The sequence below is a fragment of the Lynx rufus genome, unplaced genomic scaffold (assembly GCF_022079265.1).
Source record: "Lynx rufus isolate CCGP_SWC_20201006 ecotype Redwood Valley unplaced genomic scaffold, mLynRuf1.p SCAF_15, whole genome shotgun sequence".
Classification (NCBI taxonomy): domain Eukaryota; kingdom Metazoa; phylum Chordata; class Mammalia; order Carnivora; family Felidae; genus Lynx; species Lynx rufus.
In genome coordinates this window covers 51,644,569-51,667,450 of record NW_025814829.1, presented here as the reverse complement: position 1 = coordinate 51,667,450, position 22,882 = coordinate 51,644,569, and the positions used below count along the sequence as shown (strand labels likewise).

At 37.8% G+C, this 22,882-nt stretch overlaps 1 protein-coding gene across 3 annotated transcripts in view; it reads right to left on the bottom strand.

The window, feature by feature from the left end:
- CCDC181 (coiled-coil domain containing 181) overlaps window positions 1-6,805 on the bottom strand; it is a 28,217-nt gene extending 21,412 nt beyond the window's left edge. For 2 of the 3 annotated variants that reach the window (XM_047077040.1, XM_047077041.1), the window contains exons 1-2: window positions 6,745-6,805; window positions 1,773-1,912 (exon numbers count right to left, since the gene is read on the bottom strand). In XM_047077040.1, coding sequence (XP_046932996.1) covers window positions 1,773-1,912; window positions 6,745-6,805 — 201 coding nt within the window. Of the gene's footprint in view, window positions 1-1,772; window positions 1,913-6,639 lie in introns of all 3 variants that reach the window. The other variant, XM_047077042.1, reaches the window with a different exon arrangement.
- Window positions 6,806-22,882: the final 16,077 nt, after the last annotated feature.

Below are 22,882 nucleotides of genomic sequence, written 5' to 3'. Positions count from 1 at the left end.
ATTTTTCCTGCCAGCCTCAGAGGAGGAAGTGATTATACACCCACAAAAATGAGTAAGATGGATGAGAGCCCTTTGTTTTGAAGCTGCCATTTCCCCAGTACCCACAATAGCCTCGGATACATGGTAGGTGATAATTAATATTTTCTGAATGAAGTAAGAAATGAAACAATGAAGCATCATCATCACTTCTCTAATTCTAGCACTCTGTGCTTTGGATCTCACACCCCTCCAGTCATGAGACTTTGGTTCAAACTGACCACTCTGGGGTATCTCTGCCTCTACTCAATCTTACTATTTTTCTGTTAAAGATGCATCGAACTCCCACTTAAAGGCCATCTCAGGAAAACCTTTACTTTTCGCTCTGTTGCCTTTTTCAAATATTATCCCATTTGTCCTCTCCATTGCGTAAGAAAGCAAAATGCAACTAAGAGAAGTCTGTGATGTAAAACTGCCCGTCTTCTTTTTCTCATATTCTTTCCCTTAACCTTAAATCTGACTTCTGTCACAATTACTTAGGTCGTTGTCCCTCTAAAGTCACCTATTCTTATAGCAGTCTTACATCTTTTCTTCATTACCTATTTATTGACATTAATTTCATACATATATACATATGAATATGTACATATATGTATATAAACATGTACCCACACACAAATTACATATAGATACACATACACACACACACTATATATATATATACATATATATACATACATATATACATATATATACTATATATATACATATATATACATACATATATACATATATATACTATATATATATACATATATATATAGTGTGTGTATGTGTATCTATATATACATATACATATATATGTATATATATATATATACATATACATACGTATGTGTGTGTGTGTATATATATATATATATATATATATATATATATATATGTATATATTCATGATCCAGGAACGGGATCATGATGTATATATTCATGATCCAGGAACGGGTTCATTTTCCTGGATTTCCCTTCTACCTGTATGATCATGTTTAATGGGTCCACTTTTTCCTACAGGTATTCCTATGTTCAGTTTTGACTCTCTACGCTTTTCCTCTATATACATTCCCCTGAAGGGCTAATTCAGTCTTAAGGTTTCAAATGTTAGCCAAAAGACCATGTTTTTTGAGGATTTGCTTTATTTTCATTTATATTAAAAGTATAACCCCATGATTTTATCCAAGTTTATATAAAGTAGAAATTAATTGTACTTGTTTTTATTTTTGATGCAATAAATCATATTTATTTATATTATATAAATTATAATTTTTAATTATAATTTAAGTTTCTTAAATGTTTACTTATTTTTGAGAGAGAGAGACAGAGCAGGAGTGAGGGAGGGGCAGAGAGAGAGGGAGACAGAATCTTTAGCAGGCTCCAGGCTCTGAGCTGTCAGCACAGAGCCGGATGCGGGGCTCGAACTCACAAACTGTGAGACCATGACCTGAGCCGAAGTCAGAAGCTCAACGGACTGAGCCACCCAGGCACTCCTATTTTTAATTATAATTTAAACTTTATTAAGTGCTAACTTAATCCCTGTTCTCTCATCTCTCACCTTAGGATACAACATATAAACTCTTAATGTCTCAAGTTTCTCATCTCTAAGGTAGAAATAATGATACTTGTTCTATGTATATCAAAGGAATTTGGGGAGGTTTAGATGACATAGTATATGCAAAACTCTTGAATTACAAAGCACTTTGTTAATGTAATTATTATGAATGCTTTTGGCAATTTATATATACCTCTATTATGCTGGCACCACTTTTTTCTTTTTCATTAATTAACCATTCCAGGTCCTTTTCAAAGTCATCTTCATATTCTCCACTTTCTTTTGAGTCCATATCTTTATTTTCATCCATTTTCTGTTTGTTATAGAATAATGCTGTAAGATTTAAAAAGATAAGGTATATGTTATGTCCACTTTAGGGGTAGAATGGAGTATGGAGATTAATGTAATAGACTAACCAACACATAGAAACACAAAGCATGGAACGTTCAGAATAAACATGTATCTGTATACCCTGAAAGAGAGGCCTTCAATGGCCAGACATTTTCTAGATGTACCACTCTAAAAACCACCCCCCTCCACCCAATTCCTGAAATCCTCATTTACAAGGAGCCTAAAAAAAGGGGGATAAGAAGACTATCTGAGGCTTAGAGAAGGATTTTCCACATCCCCTGCCAATCGTTAAAACTCCTTGCCCAGGTCAGAGCAGATGACGCAGCTTTTAAGTCATACTCATTAACGTTGTCTAATGTCCAAATGAAAACAAATACAGGTTTCCTCAGCTCTCTGAAAGCAGAGTATTCCAAGGAAAGCCAACATGGCATAAAGCAAAGAAGCAATTACAGTTTCATAAAAGCAAAAATCCTCTTCAGATTTCATTCAGTGAACAAAAACAGGTACAAATGTAGGTCTTTTGTCAAAGAGAGGCGTAAAGCAAACTTTCAAATGTGGAGGAAACCTGAATATCACTTCCTATCCTCAATTTTTTAATCCTTCTACTAGTTTCTAGGGCATGGTTATAATTTGTGATCTGAGAGCTTTCAATTAAGTAACATTTGATTTTCAACTACAGTAAATGTTAATTTCCACAGAAGTCAAACTGTTTTAAACTCTATGAAATATATTTTTCATTAAAAAAAAAAGCAAAAACAAATGTGATGTCTAATACTATCCGGTAACAGTGATAAGTAAATAGGTCAGGTGAAAGTTAATGTTTATGAAAATGGTGTATAAATTCAGTCATTTTTAAGAGAACAAAGCTCAAGTTATCTACTAACTATAGCAGGTCCTAGCCTGCTATATAGTTTTATCTATAATTTTTCAAACAAAAGCAGCAAATAAATCTTCACCTATGTGTCTGTATATGCATGTGAACATACCATATATATGTGTATATATGTACAGTTTTGATGAAACTTTGTTGAACACCTACAATATTCCTATATACATTCCCATAAAGATTACAAGACAGACCTATGCCCCTGAGGTGTTTCCGGTATGGTACAGAACACAAACACAAACAAAACCCAGAAATTTTAAATGTAGATAAAAACAAAAATAAAAAAGTAAAGAATTATGGAAGGCGGAATAAAAAAGCAATGAACTCAGTCAAAAATTGGAAATACCAAGGAAAGCTGAGATGGGCTTTGAATACTGAGTACAAGAGATTACTAGTTATTTCAGACAAAGAGAACAGCACGAGAAAGAGCAAACAAACATGGAAGTGAATGAAATTGTCCAGGGTGACCTGAACATAATGTGTTCCTGAAGAAGAATCTGGAAGGAGGGAGAAGGGGTCAGTCTGATGTCCGATTATCTGTTCAAAAAACAGGGTTGAGGGAAAACTGTTCATGTAGATCTAATTGTCATAAATGTAGAAATATATAACAATCATCTGCACATTTTCCACTATTAAACAAAAACAGAAAGAGCAATGCTCTCTAAATGTACTAGAATTTTAGGTCCAGTTTCAAAAGAACTATAGAAATCTCATCTTCAGGGTCCCAAACACCTGGGACCCTGTTTGTATACCTGTTTCTATACCTATGAGCCATCTCTTGTGCCTGTAGCAAGACTGAGTTGCCTTAAACCCTTTCTGGAGGCAGAAAGTACCGATGTCAAGAACATATTTCTTTAGGATCTAAAATGAGAGAGATTTCGTCTGAATTAATAAACTACCCACAAGCTTCGTTTCGGCCACTGGCTTCACTTTACTATCTGTGAACCTTTGACTCGATCACCTAACCTGGTGCCAATTTTACTAAAGGGAGATGAGATATACATGATTTTCCTTCCAACGTTTGCCCAAAAAAGCATGTGGGAGAACACCTTCCCACTAGTTGCACAAGCACTAGCTAAGTGAAGAGGTGAGGCTTTTCAATACTGTGTGTGAAAAACATTTTAATAGGTTTTACTGAAGAGTAGGTTCCAGTGAGTTAAAAGGATGATGGGGACACCCAACATATACATCAACTGCAAGCCTGAGACTATGGGTGAGACACACAGAAGCGTGAAGCACCCTCTCCAGTGTCCTGGTCTGCACTGTAAAGGACAAAAGACAAGCTGGAACACATTCAGAGGCTAGCAAACCAGGAGGAAGAGGCATAAAAGAGAAGGAAGGGAAGAAGGGAGGCTATGAGAGTAATGCCTGAAAACCAGACCCTGAGGAATGCCTTAGGAATATTATCCTAAAGAAAAGAAAACACAAAAGTCATGACACGTGCTTTACATTATCCAAATGGCTGCTGGCTGGAGGAAGACTGGACTTGCCTAACTTCAAACAGTGAAACTAGTGTCAGGGGCTGGAAACAGGGATATGTTTCGGCAATTTAAAACAGAATTTACATCGCAAACTTGTCCTGAAGAGAAGTGAGCAGCCTATTAGAAGTGCTTCATTCCCTGTCAATGACAAGGAGCTTTGACAAAAACTGTTGAGCTGGGGGACCCCTAAGATTTATTTTAAACTTTTTATAAGCTGCAAATTAGCAAATAACTGCCAACTCATGAAAAGCACGAGAATTTAAAAGGAAATGCACAGTATCATGATAAACTTAATCGAAAACAAGTGATCGGGGCCTTTTAAATCCAAGACTTAAAAACTTCTGGTCTGTTTCAGTTCAATGTCCGCCTGCCTTAGCATAGTGTTTGGTATTGATTGGTACCCTTCCCCTTCTCAAGACAAAGTTAGTTTTAGGTACATGAATGCAAATCATTCAATCTAATTATTCAACTGGGTAATTACAACTATTTCCAATGTATTAGTTGGATTACAATTCCTTCTAGATACTTATTTCTTTTAAACTAAGAATACAGAACGGACTTACTTAAAGAACTCGAAGTAAGGTTTCAGTAATTTGTAAAGCAAAGGTTGAGAGCAATAATATTTTGAGGTAACCTAGGGAAACCAAACCAATGCTTTGGAGTGAGTTTATCTACCACTGGCTGGCCGCAAGACAGGCTAACTCACCTCAACCGTTATGCCTAACTATCTACTAATTGAAAGTAAGGGTGCCATGGATGATTAGAACACACTAAAACTCACTGTGATCCAAAATACTTATAGAAACAATACTGTCTTTCACAGTCACAAGTGCCTTAGGATAATCTGCTTTCTTTTCAGACCAGGGATCTTGGAATTTATTTATTAAGATGTTTAGGTTACATAATTGTTAGACTAAAATTTCTATGGAACTCTCCAGTGCTCTCCTTTAATTTTGTAATAAACATAGCTCTGAATTTGTAAACAAATAGTTGCCTGAGGACTTTGGTAGCTGTGCTTTATTATTTCCAACGAATTTCACCCATGTGAAAGCTCAAATTTAAAACAGATAGGATCAGCATAATCGATAAAAATAAAATGAAAAAATCAAACATACTAGGTGTTATTAAATCGTACTATTATGCAAGAATTGAAAAGAGAAAAAGCCACAGTTTGAAGTGACTCTAAGAAGAAAATGAAGGTGCATTAAATTTGTACCGCCGTTCTTTTCCTGTCTCTTCAAAAACCTCATGGCTGGTTGCCAAGTAAACAAAGAACGTAAATCATAAATTCTTGTTACCAAGTCCCTTAAGCCTTTTTCAAATGCGTCACAGGATATCCAATCCCCTTCAGTTGTTTTAATCATCATCCCCAGGGCACTGGCCATATGCTACACAGTCAACATACTGGAACAAAAACACATTTTACACAAACTGAATCCCTCACACTTACTCCTTGTGAGTTTCACACATTTAAATTTCAATGTTTATCAGCAGTAAAAATCTCTGTGTGGCTTGAGTAAGAACCACCCTCTTAATAGGTTAACTGTAATAAGAGACAGAAATTAATTCCTTCCTCCTGGGTGTCTGCTAAATCCCCTGTGAGTATGTGACTGCAGATCCTTTAATGTGAGTCTAAGCTAAGTCTATATGTATACGCTTTTGACAACTTTCTTTCGGGATTCAGACCTTCGAAAATAGTTTAATTCATTGACCCCAGCCTTATCTCATAGCCTGTTAAACACATGCTTGTTTAAAATCGAAGAGCATCGAAAGAACGTCAAAGACAACCCGTTTTAATACAAAATAAGTACTTAAGCAAAAACTAACCCCTAAGAACACCATGAGACCACCTGGCCCATTCTCCCTGCTGCCTCCTTCTCAACTGAATTTTAAAATTCTTAAATTCATGCTCTGTCACCAAGTATGACAATTAAATAGTATTTTACAAACATTAGGTGGTAAGTTTAATTTGTATCCAGGGTCCCCAGGTACCATCGACTAAATGAATACCCGAGCCTCTTCATGGAAGCTACCATTTCAGGAATGACTTTTTTTCTCCTGGGGAGGAGAACTTTGAGAGGGGTAAGAAAATGACAAAAATGGGGGGGGGGGTTCCCTCCTACAAAGCCAAGCAAGCAAGGTGCTGCCAGACTTCCCCCTCGGGCTCGCCGGACCCGGGACTCGCCCGCATCAGAAGCCCACAGGAAGGCTCTTCGCTCCCTTCTAAGCACTTTTCCTCCCAGACGTCCCAGACGTTTGACCCCCGTCCCCTCTATAAATATCTCCCACCATAAAAATCTCCGCATCATCCTTCCCTTCTCTCCCTCTGGTTCCCCTCCTGCCTGTGTGAGATGCAGCGGCTGGGGTCACAGAGATGGCCGGGGGAGCTCTCCTCTCCTCCTCTTTCTAAGCTCTGACAGACAGTGAGGCGAGGGAGACCCCGGCACCTGCTCCCACGGCGGCCAGGACCCAGGTGCCATAGCAACGGCGCGCCTCCTCGTCCTCCATCCGGGCCTCTCTTACTACGAGGGCGCGGTGGACCGGCGCAGGCGCAGACGGCAGCCTGAGAACACCTGCTCCTCCAGGCGCGCTTCCCCCGGGCCTGCCTGAGCCCTGCCGGGCTGCGGTTTCCAAGGAGACAATCGAGCTCTGCACGCTCCACGCGCAGGTTTCCAAGGCGCGAGTCAGAGTTGGCGAAGGATCGCTTTCTTGGCTGTGACTTTTCCCGCGTGGAGTTGTCTCTCGCCAAATACGGATAGTTTTAGAGCGATTTCTGGAGGTACATGTCTGTGTGTTATTTTCTTCGCGTTATCCAAGTCATTTCAGTTTTCACTACTAGGTAAGCGGATTGCTAATTAGCTACCAGATTCTTTTACTGGAAGCTTCAGCAACCGCACCGCGAATGAAAAACACATCCTTTTGCACCCGAAAGAGTGGTCAAAGGATGCTTGCTCCAGGTTTCAAGAATGTGAGAATGGTCAACTAGGATATTCTCAAATCCTCCTTAAAGATCGACTTTATGTATAAAAGGGAGGCAAAGTGAACTTTTGATTGCAGTGACAAATGACAAGATTTTAGAAACTGGCCATTCCCCTGCCAGAAACAAACAGGGAGAAATGAAAGTACTTCCTCAGTACACTCCATAATTTTCAGATTCTTTTTTATTATTAGGATGTGTAATGTATATTTATTTGCTTGATGTTTATTTATTTTTGAGAGAGAGAGCACAAGCAGAGGAGGGGCAGAGAGAGGGGGACAGAGGACCTGAAACCCCACTGACAACGGCAAGCCTCATGTGGCGCTTGAACTCACAGACCAGAAGATCATGACCTGAGCGGAAGTCAGGTGTTCAGCCAACTGAGCCACCCAGGTGCCCCTAATGTTTGTCTATTCTGAGAGAGAGAGAGAGAGTGTGTGTGCGTGAGAAGAGGAGAGGCGGAGAAAGAGGGAGAGAGAAAATTCCAAGCAGGCTCCGTGCAGAGCCAGTCATGGCGCTTGATCTCTCAAACCGGAGAGATGGTGACCTGAGCAGAAATCAAGAATCGGAAGCTTCATGAACTTTGCTACCCAGGCACCTCTGTTTATTATCAGAATGTTTATCACCTGGTATAATGGAGAGCATCTTTTCTTCAAAGAGGGGCACGTAGAATTGAGTTTTAAAGTATTCTCCAAATTGTAAACTAAGTAAAAAATAAAAAAGATTTTAAGGTTAAAATGGATTACAATATTTACTGTGTTTCTTAGCTGCAATGTGTAACTCATAGTTCCAGATTTAATGTTTCTCCTGCTGCAGGACTTCGATCTTAGGCCAAACACTTGAAAAAGATAAAATATAAAATTATTGACTGTTTAAGGTGGAAGGAATTTTAGTTAAATCTCCTTTAATGAAGGGGCCCCTGGGTGGCTCAATCGGTTAAGCACCCAGCTTCAGCTCAGGTCATGATCTCACAGTTTGTGAGCTGGAGCCCCGCGTGGGGCTCTGTGCTGACAGCTCCGAGCCTGGAGCCTGCTTCGGATTCTGTGTCTCCCTCTCTCTCTGCCCCTCCCCTGCTCACGCTCTGTCCTCTCTCTCTCTCAAAAATAAATAAACATTTGTTTTTAAATCTCCTTTAATAAGTATGGAATTACTACCAAGGCTACATCTAGGTAACATCTAGGTTTCAGAACTCCTAATTTAATATTTTTCCCGCTGGTCCTCCCAAATATTTGTAAATGTTTTTTACAAATGTAATGGGATACAGCACCCAAAAAGTGGAAACAACTCAAATGTCTATCAAGTGATGAAAGCATAAATAAAATGTGGTGATAAACCTGAGCTCCTAAAAAAGATCTATTTCACTAGCATCTATGAAAGAAAGCAGAGAAATAATAGGTTTTCAATAATTAATTTCATTCAATATTTCCTGCTGAGTGCCTTACTTACAGGTCTGCTGGGAGGTGAATAATTTCTAATCTATGCATGAAGGAGCTCATAGTCTAAAAAAAAGGAGACGGGCTTTAAAGAAAGGGAACACAGTGTGATACACAAGGTACAGATATAGCTCAAAACTGGAGATCAATTAGGAAAAGGTGATGACAAAGAGTCCTTTGCAAAGTGTTGACATTAGAGCTGACTTTTGAAGAATGAAAAGAATTGCACAAGGGTGGGGCGTTATACACAGAGAAGTTAGCATTTGCGAGGGCATGGGGGCATCAACTTGTTTATTCCAGGATCGTTATGTAATTCAGAATTGCTGGCAGCATAAGATGAAATCTGTCCTTCATTGCCCGTGGCAGCCTCTGAGATATTGTAAGCATGTTATGAAAACCACTGAAGTATGATCTGTGAACAGGCATTTCCATGAAAATTAATAGCATCTTTGGGTAAGTTAAGTGCATCCTTCATTTCTTCTAACTGTGACTTCCTTAAAGAAGAGACTGAGTTTTAGGTATTTCTGTATACTTAGCAGAACTGGCATTTAAGTGGCTAGTAAATATTTGTTGAGTTGACATACCTCAGTAAATGAGCTAATTTTATTGTGAATAACCTTAATCATGTAACTGAATTCATAATTTGTTCCTACTACTTTATCAGCTCAGAGGTTATTGAAGGAATTAGTGTTTTGATGATCAAGGAGAAGGGAAGAATAGATTTCTAAAATGGGGCATTTTAGAAAGTGCAGACCTTTGGTAAATTAGGATAATCAGAGATACCATGAGACCATGAGAATACAGGACTGGCATATTAAGTGAGGAAGAAATGATGGAGGAATGCTAATGACACATTTGGCAAATTTTTTTACGTTTTTAAACTTTTTTTTAATGTTTATTCATTTTTGAGAGACAGAGCTATTGACTAGGGGAGGGGCAGAGAGAGAGGGAGACACAGAATCTGAAGCAGGCTCCAGCCTCAGAGCTGTCAGCACGGAGCCCAACGCGGGGCTCGAACTCACAAACCATGAGATCGTGACCTGAGCCAAAGTTGGACGCTTAACTGACTGAGCCACCCTGGCGCCCCACATTTGGCAGTTTCATAGAGTTCAGCAGGTCACTCTGCTCTCTCTCTCTCCATACGCATTTAAACAATCCCATTTACTATAGCATCAAAAAGAATAAAATACTTCAGAAGTTACTAAGGAAGTGAAAGATCTATATACTGAAAACTATAAGATATTGATGACAGAAATGGAAGAAAACATGAATGAATAGAAAGATCTTCCATGTTCATGGAAGAATATGTTTTTAAATTTTTTTTAATGTTTATTTTTGAGAGAGAGAGACAGAGTGTGAATGGGGGAGGGGCAGAGAGAGAGGGTGACAGAGAATCCAAAGCAGGCTCCAGGCTCTGAGCACAGAGCCTGACATGGGGCTTGAACTCACCAACTGTGAGATCATCACCTGAGCCGAAGTCAGACGCTTAACCGACTGAGCCACCCAGGTGCCCCTTCATGGATTGGAAGAATATTGCTAACATGTTCATACTACCCAAAGTAATCTACAGATTCAATACAATCCCTATCAAAATTCCAATAGGATTTTTCACAGAGAAAGGAAAATAGTCCTAAAATTCACATGAAACCACACAAGACCCCAAATAACCTAAACAGTCTTGAGAAAGAACAAAGCTATGGGCATCACACTCCCTGATACCAAACTATATTACAAAGCTATAGTAATTGAAACAGTATGGTAATGGCACAAAAACAGAACCATACATCAATGGAACAGAATAGAGAGCCCAGAAATAAATCCATGCTATCTGTTCAACCAATCTTTGACCATGGTGCCAAGGATACACAATGGGGAAAGGATTGTCTCTTCAATAAAAGGCTTTGGGTAAACTGGATATCCACATGCAAAAGAATAAAATTGGACCCGCATCTTACATCATATACAAAAATTAACCTGAAATGGATTGAAAACTTAAGTGTAAGACCTGAAACTGTAAAATTCCCAGAAGAAAACATAGTGAGTAAGCTCTTTGAAACTAGTCTTGGCAATGACTTTTTGGGGCATAACACCAAAAAAGCATAGGCCATGAAAGCAGAAATTAAAAAGTGGGACTGCATTAAACCAAAAACTTCTGCACAGCAAAGGAAACCATCAACAAAATGAAGAGGCAACCTGTGGAATGAAAGAAAATATTTGCCATCCACATATCTGATAAGAGGCCAGTACCCAAAATGTATAAGGAAGGCATACAACTCGATAGCAAAAATACAAATAAAGAATCCAATTTTAAAATGGGCAAAGGACATATATAGACATTATTGCAAAGAAGACATACAGTGACCAATAGGTATATGAAAAGGTACTCAACATCACTAATCATCAATGCAAATCAAAACCATGATGATAGGCCACCTCACATCTGTTAGAATGTCTATTATCAAAAAGGCAAGAGATAATAAGTGTTGGTGAAGATGTGGAGAAAAGGGAACCTTTGAGCACTGTTGGTGGAAATGCAAACTGGTACAGCCACCATGGAAAACAGTGGAGGTTCCTCAAAAAATTAAAAATAGAACTACCATATGACCCAGCAAAACCACATCTAGGAATATACCCAAAGGAAATGAAATCAGTATCTCAAAAAGATAGCTGCATTCCTATGTTCATTGCAGCATTATTCATAATAGCCAAGACATGGAAACGATCTGAGAGTCCATCAAAGGGTGAATAAGAAAGAAAAGTGTGATAAATACACATACATATGATGGAATATTTTTCAGCAATAAAAAGAAGGAAATTCTGCCATTTGTGACAACATGGATGAATCTGGAGGATATTATGCTGAGTGAAACAAGCCAGACAAAGAAAGACAAATTCTGCCTCACTTATATGTGGACTCTAACAAAGTTGAACTCATGGAACCAAAAAGTAGAACAGTGGTTGCCAGGGGCTGGAGAGTGAGGGGGAAATGGGGAGATATTGGTCAAAGGGCACAAACTTTCAGCTCTAAGATGAATAAGTTCTTGGGATCTGTATGGCATGATAACTATAATAAATAATAATGTACTGTATACTTGAAATTTTCTAGGAGAGTAGATTTTAGGTATTATCACAAAAACAAACAAAAAAAAGTATATGAGGTGATAGATGTGTTAATTAACTTGATTGAGGTAATCATTTCTCTCTCTCTCTCTCCATGTACATATATACCTACACATAAAATCATCACACTGTAAAACTTAAAAATCATGCTGTGCAAACTAAATATGTACCATTTTTCTCACTTATATCCCAATATAGCTGGAAAAATAAATACAATCCTTTCCCTCTCCTCTCTGATGTAACTGCCCTCAGCCTGTCAGTGACTACACAAGAAATGGGAATTAAAGAAATGTAGGAACAGGATGATTCAGGAAGAATCAGGTAGATAGAGAAAAGAAGTTGTCTGCTATCCAGGGCCTTTCACTTAACATGCCTTGTTCTTCTTAAAGTCTGAAAATGTTAAATATCAATGAATAACCTTATTTTCATTACAGGCAGTAGAAATGTGTTCAGAATTTATGATTCATTAGAGACTGTGGGATTCTACAAACATAAGATCCCTGTATAAGTGACCAGTGCCATATGTTTTCCCTCTCCACTTTTAACTTAATAATAGTTATAAGCTTAGGTTTTAAATGTGCATTCTGTAAAGAATCCCAGAAATGGATAACACTCCTGCAGTCTTCAGTGGTTGGTCATCACAGGATGCAAAGAAGTAACGAGCACACACTGTCGGCAAGAGACGAGCATCACGTTGAGCAACTCTGTTTAAATAATGGACATTTTGAAGGAAGGCTTTGACTTAGATAAGCTGATATACAACTTAAGTAACGAAAGAAAAGGAGATTAAATAAGGGTCAAGAATTAGAAAGACGTGACCATACATGTCTCCTATAAAACTGTTCCAAGTAATATACTTTGCAGACAATACTCAGATTTGGCATAGTCATATTTTAAATCATTCAACAAATAATTATTGAGCATTTATGCACCAGACACAGTTCTATGTACTCGGAATATATCGATGAACTATTACATTCCCTGGAAATCAGAGTTCCAATGACTTCAACCACCTTAAACCCATTTGTAGAAAGAAAGAAAGAAAGAAAGAAAGAAAGAAAGAAAGAAAGAAAGAAAGAAAGAAAGAAAGAAAGAAAAGAGAAAAAAGAAAAGAAAAGAAAAGAAAAGAAAAGAAAAGAAAAGAAAAGAAAAGAAAAGAAAGCAAGTGCTGGGGCACCTGGGAGGCTCAGTCAGTTAAGCGTCCAACTCTTGATTTCCTCTCAGGTCACGATCTCACTGTTCATGACTTGGAGCCCTGCATCAGGCTCTATGCTGACAGTGCACATCCTGCTTGGGATTTTCTTTCTCTCCCTCTCTCTCTGCCTCTCTCTCTCTCTGTCTCTCAAAATAAATAAACATTAAAAATAAAAACAATTGAAAAGGAAAGTGCAAAAAGCTTGAAAGCAAAAATATAAGGCTATTACAGAGTTTGTGGGCTAAGTGTGAACAGTTTGTAGGAGAGTCTCTCCTAGTAAGTGGGATATTTTTCTGAATTTTATATCTTTACATTCCATCGTTAATGCTACTCACTTGCAGAACACTTTATAGTTGTAATGTTTCACACACATGTTTTGAAATTGGTATGTTAACATCTAGATCTTTTTTAAGTTAAAAACTATTTGATAATATGGGGAATATTTTCTTTAGAGAGTCGAAAATTCGCTGTCTTCACGGAGCTCAACTTCCAGTAGAAAGAAGACAGTAAGAAACATACTAAATAAGTAAGTCTTACTGTATGTTAGAAGGTGATAAATGCTATATAAACATAGATCAAACAAGAGGATCAGAAGAATAGGGGTGCATTCTGAAAGCGGGGTTGAACTTGTACATAAAGTAGTCCAGTAAACCTTATTGAGGTGACATTTGAAACTTTTCTTAGAATTACTTACAGATTTGGCATAGATTGACATCAGATATATCACTTAGCTAGAAATAGCTATGATGAAAATATGACAAGTACCCCCCCCCCCAATCAAGACTTTCTTTCTGTAACTGACTGTGATGAGTATGTCACACTGAAGACTGGGGCTCGAGTTTGCTTGTGACCTTCAGCAGCAGGACAAACACACTTTTAGCTTGTACACCAGCAATACATTCCTTAAACATTCTAGGTTTTTTTGGTTTTTTTTCCCAAATTTTTATTTAAATTCTAGTTAGTTAACATAGAGTGTAATATTGGTTTCAGGAGTAGAATTCAGTGCTTCATCACTTACATATAACATCCAGTGCTCAACTCAACAAGTTCCCTCCTTTATACACATCACCCATTTAGCCCACCCCCCACCCACCTCCCTCCATCAATGCTCAGTTTGTTCTCTATCATTAAGAGTCTCTTATGGTTTGTTTCCCTCTCTCTTTCCACTCCCATATGTTTATCCGTTTTGTTTCTTAAATTCCACATATGAATGAAATCATTTGTATTTGTCTTTTTCTGCCTGACTTATTTTGCTTAGCATAATACACTCTAGCTCCATCCGTGTCATTGCAAGTAGCAAGATTTCATTTCTTTTGATGGCCGAGTAATATTCCATTGTATATATATGTCACATCTTCTTTATCCATTCATCTGTTGATGGACATGTGGGCTCTCTCCATAGTTTGGCTATTGTTGATAATGCTGCTATAAATATCAGGGTGCATGTGCCCCTTTGAATCAGTGTTTTTATCCTTTGGATAAACACCTAGTAGTGCAATTGCTAGATCATAGGGTAATTCTATTTCTAACTTTGTGAGGAACGTTCATACTGTTTTCCAGAGTGTGTGCACCAGTTTGCATTCCCACCAACAGTGTAAGAGGGTTCCCCTTTCTCCATACCCTCGCCAATACTTTGTAGTTTCTTGTGTTGTTAATTTTAGCCATTCCGACAGGAGTGAGGTGGTATCTCATCATGGTTTTGACTTGTACTTTCCTGGTGATGAGTGATGTTGAGCATCTTTTCATGTGTCTGTTAGCCATCTGGATGTCTTCTTTGGAAAAATGTCTATTCATGTCTTCTTCCCATTTTGTAACTGGATTATTTATTTTTTTGGGTGTTGAGTTTGATAAGTTCTTTGTAGATTTTGGATACTAACCCTTTATCAGATATGTCATTTGCAAATATCTTCTCCCATCCTGTAGGCTGCCTTTTCATTGTGTTGATTGTTTCCTTTGCCATGCAGAAGCTTTTTATCTTGATGAGGTCCCAGTAGTTCATGTTTGCTCTTGTTTCTCTTGCCTCCAGTGACATGTCTAGTAAGAAGTTGCTCTAGCCAAGGTCAAAGACTTTGCTGCCTGTGTTCTCCTCTAGGTTTTTGATGGTTTCTTGTCTCACATTTAGGCCATTCATCCATTTTCAATTTATTTTTGCATATGGTGTAAAAAAAAGTGGTCCAGTTTCATTCTTCTGTATGTCACTGTCCAGTTTCCTAATGCCATTTGTGGAAGAGACTGTCTTGTTTCCATTGGATATTCTTCCCTGTTTTGTTGAAGATTAGTTGACTATGCTATTGTGGGACCACTTCTGGGTTTTCTATTCTGTTCCATTGATCTATGTGTCTATTTTTGAGCCAGTACCATACTGTCTTGATGACTACAGCTTTGTAATATAGTTTGAAGTCTGGAATCCTGATGTCTCCAGCTCTGCTTTTCTTTTTCAGGATTGCTTTGGCTATTTGGGGTCTTTTGTGGTTTCATGCAAATTTTAGGATTGACACTCTAATTTGAAAAAATTATTTACACTGTCATTATTTTTCTTTGTTCAGCAGCTTTGTTTAGCACTTGCTTCATGTGTTCAGTACTTTTGATGTATGCCCAACCCCCATGAGGCAGAAGTTTCAAGGATCTCCTGCTGTGAGGCTCTAGCTTACTCAGTATGTGACTGAGAATCCTGTAATCAACCCTTAACCGGAGAAGGATATGATGGCAATAAAGTATCATGGAAAAGAAAATGAATCAGAGGTTGGCCTTTGAGAAAAGCAGCAAATATAATTTACCTTTTAAATAGTTGACTGGAAAACCCTCCTTTTATAAGTGGTGTTTCCTTGCTTAATAAATAATTATTATTTGAAACTGTCTACCCATAAATGTTTGAACATCAGTGCCATTTGCTGAGCTATGCTGTCAGCCTCACTCTTTTCAGTGCAGTTTTACAGTAGACACTTCACTTCCTTGACTCCCAGACATACATATTTAGTATGAAAAGCAAAAAATAATAAAATAAGGAAGCTCGACTGCAAAGCCTCTATTTAAAGTATACACATGGTGTTGATGACCAGCGATAAGAATGAGCCTGTCTTCTGCTGATGTGCTCTGCTAGAGCAAAGAACAACTGACTCATAGGTGAGGAAATGTATGTCAGTTCACTTGATTGTCATAAAAATGCTTTTAAGTAAAGTCTCTGTCGTCCTCTGTATTCTACTTACATTCTTTACTGTTAACGTCACTCCATAAATTTATTCTCAACCTACACCGGAGTTGAAGCCGCTTTGCAATAACGTCCTAAATACAATGGGTGGTGGACAGAGATAAGAGAATGCCAACATGCCAACACTGAGAGTCAGTTCAGTCTTAGCTGAGTTTAAAATTTCAAGTAGCCAGTGTAAAAAAAAAAAAAGGAAATAAAGTATGTTATTTAGTTCTTATCAGAAAGAAATACTAACCCATGTTCCTCAGGAAAAACTTGTCCTGGCATTAATTTTTAAAATTTTTTTTTCAACGTTTATTTATTTTTGGGACAGAGAGAGACAGAGCATGAACGGGGGAGGGGCAGAGAGAGAGGGAGACACAGAACCGGAAACAGGCTCCAGGCTCCGAGCCATCAGCCCAGAGCCCGACGCGGGGCTCGAACTCACGGACTGCGAGATCGTGACCTGGCTGAAGTCGGACGCTTAACCGACTGCGCCACCCAGGCGCCCCTGTTTTAAAAGAATTTCTTAGGTAAGGTTTTTCGTAGGAGTCGTGAGTGACGTTAAAGACCAGACCTTCAATAGCATTTTTACAGCAAAGACATAGACAGGTTCCTTATGTCTGTTCATATTTTCACTAATCTAGAAAAATGACACTCACAACCACATATTTTGAAAATTGGCTTTGTATTTTTCCACCTTTTGTCTCTTGGTCAGCTATGCCTGGTGAACGCCTCCTGCCTTGTAATACCAACTCAAAAGCAGTGGTGGCTACATACTGGGGTTGACAATTTTGTTAAAGCTCGTTACAAAAATTGGATATGCAAGAGAGTACATTTAGCATTAGCTGATAATGGACTCATCTTCTGAATCCAGATGCAGAGTGAACACCTGCCAAGAACGTAGCTTGCCACAGTTCGTGTCAGCAACCAAAACACTCTTAAAAATTTAAGTGCCATCATACCTCTCGCTAGCTTTCCAATGCCATTATCATAACATCTAAGCTCCTGACTTTGCTTCCAAGTTTCTGCAGAATTAGGCCTCTTCTTACTCCTGTAACGTCACCTCCTACCACGTTCCTGCTTATGCTTTATACTCAAAACACTCTAACCAACCTCCTCCCTGTGCCTCAAGCATCTCATTCCCAACTTTGCTATTGCGTCTGTACCTGGAATGTTCTTCCCCAGATATTTGCATTCACATCCTTGCCTTGTTCCTGATCTTAGGAGGAAAGTGCCTAATTTCTCACCACTAAGTATGATATTAAGGGTAGGTTTTTTTTGTAAGTTCTTTATCAAATTGAAAACATCCCCCTCTTTTCTTAGTATACTGAGAATTTTTATCATGAATGGTTATCAAATTGTGTCACATGCCTTTTCGGCTTCAGCTGTTATGTTCACATTATCTTTCCTCTTTACCCCATTGATGGGATGGATTACATTGACTTTTTTTTTTCTCTAAGTCAGAGGTTTTATTTGTTTATTGAGATCTAATTGACACAGGGGCGCCTGGGTGGCGCAGTTGGTTAAGCGTCCGACTTCAGCCAGGTCACGATCTCGCGGTCCGTGAGTTCGAGCCCCGCATCGGGCTCTGGGCTGATGGCTCAGAGCCTGGAGCCTGTTTCCGATTCTGTGTCTCCCTCTCTCTCTGCCCCTCCCCCGTTCATGCTCTGTCTCTCTCTGTCCCAAAAATAAATAAACGTTGAAAAAAAAATTAAAAAAAAAGATCTAATTGACATACATTATATTAATTTCAGTTGTATAACATAATGATTCAATATTTGTGTATATTCCATCGATTGATTTTTTAAATGTTGAACCACCTTGCACATCTGGAATAAATCTCACTTGTGGTGTATAATTCTTTTTATACATTGTTAAATTCAATTCACGAATATTTTGTTGAGGATTTTTGTGTCTATGTTCGTGAGAGGTCTTGCTACGTGGTTTTCTTTCTTGTAATGTCTTTATTTGTTTGGGGCGTTGGGGTAATGTTGAACTCATAGAAAGAGTTGCCTCTGCTTCTGTTTTCTGGAAGACATTGTAGAAAATTGGTATCATTTCTTCCTTACGTATTTGGTAGAACTTATCACTGAAACCATCCAGTCCTAATGCTTTCTTTTTTGGATGGTTATTGATTAGTGATTCAGTTTCTTTAATAGTTCTTTAATAGTTAACTATAACTATTGTTATAGATTGTGATTAGTCCATTCCATCTAAATTATCAAACTTGTGGGCCCAGACCTTTCATATTATTTATTTATTGTCCTTAAGTGTCCCTGGGATCAGTAGTAATGATCCCTCTTTCATTTCTGATATTGATAATTTGTATCTTTTCTTTTTTTTTCTTAGTTAGCCTAGCTACAGGTTATTGCTGTTTACTGATTTCTTTATTTTTTATTTTTTTTTTTCAACGTTTATTTATTTTTGGGACAGAGAGAGACAGAGCATGAACGGGGGAGGGGCAGAGAGAGAGGGAGACACAGAATCGGAAACAGGCTCCAGGCTCTGAGCCATCAGCCCAGAGCCCGACGCGGGGCTCGAACTCACGGACCGCAAGATCGTGACCTGGCTGAAGTCGGAAGCTTAACCGACTGCGCCACCCAGGCGCCCCTTTACCGATTTCTTTAAAGGAATACCTTTATATTTCCTTGATTTTTCTCTATTTCCTGCTTTCAATTTCATTTATTTCTGTCCTAATTTTACTATTTCTTTTCTTCTGCTTGCTTGAGGTTTTAGTTGCCCTTCTTTAGTTTCCTAAGGTGGATGCTCAAATTATTAATTTTAGATCTTCCTTCTTTTCTAATATATGTATTTAATGTTATGGACTTTCCTCTAAACAACTCTGGCTCATCCCATGAATTTTGATAATTTGTATTTTCATTTAGTTCAAAATATTTTCATGTTTGTTTTGAGACTTCTTTTTGACACATGTTATTTAAAAGTGTGGTGTTTAATCTCCAAATACTTGGAGGTTTTACAGTTATTTTTCTGTTATGCATTTTCTGTTATGCAGTTTAATTGTATTATAGTCTAAGAATCTAATTTGTATGATTTCTATACTTTCAAATCTGTAAAGGTGTGTTTTATAGTCCAGAATGTGGCCTATTGTGGTGATTGTCTATTCAAGTTTGAAAAGAATGAACTATTCTGCTGTTACTGGATGGAGCAGTCTGTATGTGCCAATTCAATTAAGTTAAATGATGTTTTTCAGGTAGATCGTATCCTTACTGATTTTCTGCCTTTTTGATCTATCAATTACTAAAAGAGTGTGTTGAAGTCTTTAACTATAATAACTTTAATAGTGGATTTTTCTGTTTCTCCTTTTAGTTCTCAGTTTTTGTCTTATATATTTTGATGCTCTGTGTTAAGTGCATACATATTAAGAATTGTTATGTCTTCTTGGAAAATGACCCCCTCTATCATTATGTAATGCCCTTCTTCATCTCTGATAATTGTCCTTATTCTGATTCTTTGAAAGCGTATTGCTACTTCAGCTTTCTTTTAATGAGTGTTTGTCGCAGACTCTGAGTCTGCAGTTCTCTCTTCAACAGCAAGACAGCAGCCGCAGAATTGAATACAATTGAATTAGGGCTAATATCCAGGGGGGAGACAAGAGCCCCGAACAGGGGTTTTGTCTCTGTATTTATTGACCTCTCAAGATCTCACACACGTGGTGGATGTGAAGAAAACAATCAGATAGTAATCATTAACTTGTGTGTAACAAGCAGAGGACCTGGGGTGGGGGGTTGTGGGGGTGGGGCTAGGCCAAGTGGTGTTTGTGATCAAAGTATATTGGCGCCAGATGAAAAGTAATTTCCTGCAGGTGATATAACAAATTACTCGTGATCCCATTACAGTATCTCACTAACTCACCTTGGGCGCTTTCACCCTGTCGCAGCGGCTTTCCGCCCTAAGCTTTTTTCTAACCCACTTATTTAAGTATAAAGGAATTCTTGAACCTATTTCCCCACAGGTGTTAGCATATCTTTCTCAACCTTTGCTTTTAATCTACATGTGTCTTTATATTTAAAGTGGGTTTTGGTACCTGGGTGGCTCAGTCAGTTAAGCATCCAACTTGGCCCAGGTCATGATCCTGCGGCTCATGGGTTCGAACCCCACATCGGGCTCTGTGCTGACAGCCTGGAGCCTGCTTTGGATTTTGTGTCTTCCTCCCTCTCTCTCAAAAATCAATAAACATTAAAAAAATAAAGTGGGTTTCTTATAAACGACTTATTGTTGGATTTGTTTTTTATTCACTCTGACAATCTCTGTCCTGTAATTGTTGTATTTAGATCATTTATATTTAAAGTGATTATTGATATAATTATCAGTATAATTACCATGTTTTTAACTTGGTACTTTCTTGTTACTTTCTCCCTTGTTACTTTCTTCTCCCTCTTTTTCTGCCTTCTCTGGTTTTAATTGGTAATTTTTATATTACCTATTTTACCTCCTCTCTTAGGATAGCAATCATATTTTCTTAATAAAAAAATTTGCTGGTTGCCCTAGACTTTACAATGTCCATTTTAAGCTAATCTAATGCTAATTTTATGTAGTGCAGGTACATTATAGTAGATTATCCATGATTCTTTCCTCCTGACCCTTGTGACATCACTTTCATTTATTTCATTTATCCATATGCTATAATCACCCAATATATTGTTTCTATTATTAATTTTAAGTCTAAAGTTTAGTTTTCAATAAATTTAGAATAAGAAAAGCAAAAGATTTTATCTGAACTTCATATATTCCTTCCTTGAGATTTTCCTTTCTTTATGTAGATCCATGTTTCTGATCTGTATCATTTCCCTTCTCCCTGAGGAACTTCTTTGAATATTTCTTGCAGAGCAGAACATTATAACATTTCTTCCTTGAAGTAAATTATCCCAGGTTTTCTTTTCTGGGAAGGTTTTTATCCTTCACTCATGAAAGATAATTTTGCTGGATATAGAATTCTAAGTTGGTGGTTTTTTTTCTTTCAATACGTTAATTCTCCTCTTGTTTATCTGGTTTCTGACAAAAGTCTGCTGTAATTCTCCTTGTTCCTCCATAGGTGGGTTTTTTCCCATCTCTGGCCTCTTTCAAGATTTTAACATTTGTTTTTGACTTTCTGAAGTCTCAACATGACATGACCAGGTAGAGATTTTATATCTATATATATCTATATCTGTATATCTATATCTGTATATCTATATCTGTATCTATATCTATATATCTATATCTATATCTATATCTATATATCTATCCTGCTTAGTTTTCTCTGGGGTTTTTGAATCTGTGGTTTGCTGCCAATCATTAATTTTGGAAAGTTCTTGGAATATTATTACTTTGTTATTACTTTAAATATTTCTTTGGCTCCATTCTCTCCTTCTTTTCCTTTTAATATTCCAATTGCATGTAGGTTATCCTTTGGATATTCTATTTTTCATTTATTTGCATTTCATTTTGAGAGGTTTCCTCTGACTGATATTCAAGCTCACTGGTTCTTTCTTCTGCCATGTCAAGAGTACTGATGATCCCACCAAAGGCAGTCTTCATTTCTGTTACAGTGCTTTTGATTTCTAGCATTTCCTTTTGATTATTTCTTAGAGTTTCCATATCTCTGTTCATGCATGTTGTCTTAAACTTTCCACAAAAGCCCTTAAACATTTTGACCATAGTTAAATTCCCAGTCTGATAATTCTATTATGTGTGTCAACCTGACTTTAGTTGTGATGCTTTGTCTCTTTAGACTGTGTTTTTTCTTGCCTTTTAGTATGACTCGTACACTTCTTTGTTGTTGTCGAAAGCTGGATATGATGCATCATGAAGTAAATAGGACTTTAGTGTGAAATTTTATGTTAATCTGGCTAGGAGTTGGGCTGTGTTTAATGTTTTCTGTAGCTTTCTCTAGACTTTTGGCTTCCATAAGAACTCCTTTTCCGAGAGACTCTGTGTCTTGCCACTCCTTCAGCTGTAATTCAGTGTTATTATACTGGAGACCTATTGGTCCGGTGGTATGGTTTGGTAGAAGAGAATCACTGCATAACCTTATGATTAAATCTCAACCTTTGAGTAGGTCTGTGTCTTCACAAGTGTTTGTTAGCTTCCTCCTCCATTGCATTTAGGTGAGAAAGAAGCCCTACAGAGAGCTGGAGATGAGAAAATGCCCTTCCCCCACATAAGTTAAGGCTCTTATTGTCTTTTTCCCTGAAGAGTAGGTCTTTGTTTTGGAAAAGGCTGTAGGCATATTTCACAATGGCTACTTTCCCCCTTTATCTACAGAACTTTTCCATCTTCCCACATTGAAACTTTATATTCATTAAACATTAACTCCCTATTTTCCCTTTTCTCCAGCCCTGAGCAATCACCGTTCTTTCTGACAGTGTGTAGTCTTTTGTTATCCGTCCTCTATCACTTAGCATAATGCTTTTGAATTCATCTATTGTGTATTATGTATCAGTATTTTGTTCCTTTTTTTCAGACTATAGTATTCACTGTATGGATGTACCACATTTGTTTACCCACCCACCAGTTGATGAACATTCGTGCTGATTCTACTTTTGACTATCAGAACTAATGTTGCTATGAAAATCTGTGTACAAGTCTTTGTGTGAACACGTTTTCATTTTCTTGGTTAGATTTCTAAGTGGAATTGTTGGGTTGTAGGTAATTATTGGTAGTTTTCAAA